The following is a 4,513-nucleotide window of genomic DNA, read 5'->3' on the forward strand; positions in this document are numbered from 1 at the left end:
AATTTATAGAAATGTAACTCAAATCGTTCGCTCCATATGATAGTTAGCACACGTTCCTACCCGTCATAGCATAGCGTATGCGGCGGGAGTGGGCGGGGTCTATTTTTATCCTCCAATCACAGGTCGGAGCAATTCCTCTGTTTAGATGCATGTCATTTGAAGGGGTGCCATTTTGGCAGGGTCAGTGGTCATGTGTTGTGGTCGCTAAAGGCGTGTCTGTAATTCTCGCGAGTGGGTCGAAATAAAATGTGACGCAAACAAAACAGTCGTGAAAGCGAGCGTTCGTTTTTTCCCTACCTGCTCCGCACACAGGACTCATTTATTTCCAATAACCTCGCATTCCTAATACACGCGGTCGTACAGAAAAAAAACACGGACATATCGATAGAGACAGACGCGCACGCACACGTACAGATATATATACACACTTTCGATCACGTGACGCGGCGCAAATACGTACGACGGCCAATCACAACCGTTCGTGGCAGCGACCAATCACAACCACTCGCCGGCGCGACCAATCACAATCGCTCGCCGGTGCGACCAATCACAACCGATCGCGGCAGCGACCAATCAAAATCGCTCGCCAGTGCGACCAATCACAACCGCTCGTAGCAGCGACCAGTCACGATGTCCTGTGCAGCCACCAATCGTAACCGCTCGCGCACGGTGGCATACCAACGCTCGGCACACGTCATACGACAATGCGCGGTGATGTCGATAAACGTTACGGCGACAGGTAGACTAGAAGCAAACTCGACCGCTGCATTTCTCCACCCTAGCGTAGCATCCGGTAGCATGTCATTGTGATAGACATCCCCCCCTTATGGCAAGTGTCCCCCTCTCATGGCAAGTGTCCCCCTTATGGCGAGCATCCCCCCATACATTGAGCATGGGTGGCTAATAAAGGTAAAATGTCCATTCACATGTTCCAAGTGTCCTGTTAGACATGCCCACGCCCACACACAATGCATGGGGGGACATTCATCATGGGGGGTGTCTACTACATTACGCCGACATGGTGTGACCCTAATACGCAGGTCAAAATTTATAAATCCCGCTGCTGCGCGGCGGCGATGGTGGCGGCGCCACCGTACCGCCCGTGCCGCTCGTAAAAAAAAACGTTTACGCGCGATGTTCCCCCAACCGATGTGACAAATACTACAATACGGGTTATGAACACTATTACTACACTGTGTGCGTCATGCATGCAGAGTACATGACTGCATTCACTATACGCGTGGATGCACCGGGCAGTCACCACATGCGCGAATATACATTTCCATATATGCTCTGCATGCATGCATGCATGCGTGCGTATGCTCCACATATGTTGCAGCAGTGGTGAACGATGACAAATTATCAATAAATTGATCAATTAATCAATTCATCAATTTATTTCACAATTTGTCATTCGTCACCCCTGATTGCACCTGTGTGAATGCAAGCGCGCCACTTGAAAGAGACGAGTATAATTATGCGCTACATCTCTTCATACGTCACCAGTGCCGTACCGTACCCGAGCATGCACACCTACATACATACGTAGTATGTATGTCTTGTATATGTGTCTGCATACAGATACACATACACGACATGTGCACAGATATGCACATAATTAATGCATGCAAAATATGTATGCGCACACATCCACCATATGTGTCTATATATATACATGTGTACTTCATGTACTGCTATGAATACATGTAGATAATGGACGTATAAATTTTGTGTTCACTACTTTTTGCGTACGTACCTTCACCTATACCGAATGTACATGTACATGTACGTATGTGTGTATGTACATATACATTACATATGTATGTATGTACATGTACATGTACGTATGTATGTACATGTACATGTACGTATGTGTGTATGTACATATACATTACATATGTATGTATGTACATGTACATGTATGTATGTACATGTACATGTACATGTACGTATGTGTGTATGTACATATACATTACATATGTATGTATGTACACTTACATGTACGTTCATTTTGTGTACGCGCATGTACATTGCACGAGTATATACATGTACATCTACAATGTCTCCGTGTGCATGAGTGTACATACACATACATTGTGTGTGTGCGTATGCGTGCATGAGTGCGTGAGTGTGTACATGAACATCCACTGTGTCTGTGCATGTGTGTACATGTACAGCAACCCGTGTCTCATGCACACACACACACGCACGCACGCACGCACGCACGCACGCGCGCACACACACTTAATTACAGTACGGCACTCACGCGGCATTCGAGACGCCGTTCCTTACGATAGCATGCAGGGTTTCCACGAGTCTTGCCTCGTTAGAACCCGCGTGGGTGGATGCACGGAGCTGACGCAGCTCTCCCTCCCCACCCTCACCTCGATTCGACAACAACACACGTCACGTATCCTGAGGTGGAAACAAATTACAAGAGTGAGTGAACGATAGGAGGAGAACATTCAACACAAGATATAAGTCGTAACATGCAGTCGCCGCCACCCGAGTGAGGTTGCACGAATGTGGGTGAAACCGGATTTGTGTGTGTCTGTGTATAATGTGTGTTCATGTGCGTACGTGTGTGTGCATGTGTGTCAGTGTGTATACACGTGTTCGTGTGCGCGTGTGCGCGTATGCATGTGTGTTAGTGTACATGTATGTGTGCGTGCGAGTGCATACATGTGTTTGTATGGGTGCGTATGCGTATGTGCATGTGTATGTGTATTAGTGTACATGTATGTGTGCGTGCGAGTGCATACATGTGTTTGTATGGGTGCGTATGCGTATGTGCATGTGTATGTGTATTAGTGTACATGTATGTGTGCGTGCGAGTGCATGTGCTTGCGTATGCATGTGTGCATACATGTGCAAGTGTGTGTCTGTGTATCTCTGTGCATGTGCGCGCTTGCCCACATGTATGTGCATGTGCGTGTGTGTGAACACGTGTGCATGTATGTGTATGCGTTAGGTGTTAACGTGTGCATGTATGTGTATGCGTTAGGTGTGCGCATGTGTGTGTGGATGCGCATGCGCATGCGAGTGCAATTTAGCATGCGTATGTGTGTGCGTGCGTGCGCATGTGTGCGTATGTAAGTGCATGCGTGTGTGTTTAGTTGAGGCTCGATTGCACCCACAAGCCATCCGTCACCACTTCGCCTGACACGGGAAAATAAACATCGTTTCATTTACGTAAAAACGCGACGCTACGTGAATCACGGACGCTACAGACTACTACAAATATCTGCTCAGCTGCCTCTGGTACGGCGGGTGTAGTGGTTGCGTCTCGGACCGGACACCAAGTGAAATCGATCGTCCTGATGTCCAGCAAAGAGTGACCGCAGATCCGCCATCGTCCGCTGTTTCCATGACGACTGCACACGCGAAGGCATGCGTGCGAGACTCCGAATGCAGACACAGATGGCAGCATCATCAGGCCGCGTCGATGCAGGTGGCAGCACTGGCACTTCAGGCGAATTCGCCACATGTGTGTGCGACGCTTCCGCGGGAAGTCAAGGCAGGTGGCAGCACCGAGCCGTCTCGTCCACGCGAGGACACACCGTGGCTGTGGCCGGAACGTACACACAGGTGGCAGCACCGACTTGGCCACGTACAATCCATGCGAACATGCGCGCGTCCTAAGTTGGCACGTCGACGTAGGTGGCAGCACCTGCGCGTCTCGCGACGTCCATGCACAGATGAGTTGAACTTCCCCACACTCCAGGTGGCAGCACCGACCCGTCACACAACGTTCGTGCGAAGACGCGTCGAACTTCCCCACACTCCAGGTGGCAGCACCGGCTCATCCACGCGAGTGCGCGCGGAGCCACCGCCGGCATGTTCATACACAGGTGGCGCCACCCGCCAGCCGCGCGACGACGTAGGGGGCGCCGCCGTCGCCCGCCCGCGCCCCCGACTACAACAACTCGATCTCCTGCTGACACGACCCCGCCTCCGCGCCAACATCCCGTCTCTCCGGAATCCACGCCGCCGCCACCGCAGACGCCGACGCCCCCTGGCGCTCCACGTCCTCGCCGCGCCCCCTCGCCGCCGCCGCCGGGGGGCGCCGCGCGCGCAGCAGCTGCTGCTTTCTCCGCTCGTCGTTGGGGAAGTTCTGAACGCAAATAACGCGGTTGTAGGCGCGCCAGCGGCGGCACAGCGCGCCGTACATCTTGCACTGGACGTACATGAAGACGAGTCCGCCCGTGAAGCCAATCGCCACGACGATGAGCTTCGTCCAGAACGGCCACTTGAGCACACCGGAGCGGATCTCCTCGGTCGTGCGGTCGATGAGGACGTAGAGAGACCAGACGACGCAGGTGATCGCGACGATGTGGACAGCTGACGGCTGGCACAGCACCTTACGCCGCTCCACGGGGGACATGTCAAGCTTCTCCCACTGCAACGACCAAAGGAATTGAGGATGAGAGAAGAAGACGTGGTAGAGAGAGAGAGAGAGGAGAGAGGAGAGAGAGAGAAAGAGAGAGAGAGAGAGAGAGAGAGAATAAAAGAA

General features: G+C 51.9%; 1 protein-coding gene and 1 long non-coding RNA gene across 2 annotated transcripts in view; both read right to left on the bottom strand.

Moving 5' to 3' along the window:
* Positions 1 to 281: 281 nt before the first annotated feature.
* Positions 282 to 1,838, bottom strand: LOC106818655. Its single transcript, XR_001395270.1, has 2 exons — positions 1,098 to 1,838; positions 282 to 1,060 (listed from the first exon to the last, which is right to left on the bottom strand). It is a non-coding gene; the product is annotated as an uncharacterized LOC106818655 (long non-coding RNA).
* Positions 1,839 to 3,916: 2,078 nt separating this feature from the next.
* LOC106818654 (E3 ubiquitin-protein ligase MARCH8-like) overlaps positions 3,917 to 4,513 on the bottom strand; it is a gene marked incomplete at its 5' end in the record, with an annotated part of 7,094 nt that continues 6,497 nt past the window's right edge. The window contains 2 exons of the mRNA XM_014823341.1: positions 3,917 to 3,934; positions 4,073 to 4,399. Coding sequence (XP_014678827.1) covers positions 3,917 to 3,934; positions 4,073 to 4,399 — 345 coding nt within the window. The remainder of the gene's footprint in view (positions 3,935 to 4,072; positions 4,400 to 4,513) is intronic.

This window comes from Priapulus caudatus, unplaced genomic scaffold (genome assembly GCF_000485595.1).
Source record: "Priapulus caudatus unplaced genomic scaffold, Priapulus_caudatus-5.0.1 Scaffold2405, whole genome shotgun sequence".
NCBI lineage: Eukaryota > Metazoa > Priapulida > Priapulimorpha > Priapulimorphida > Priapulidae > Priapulus > Priapulus caudatus.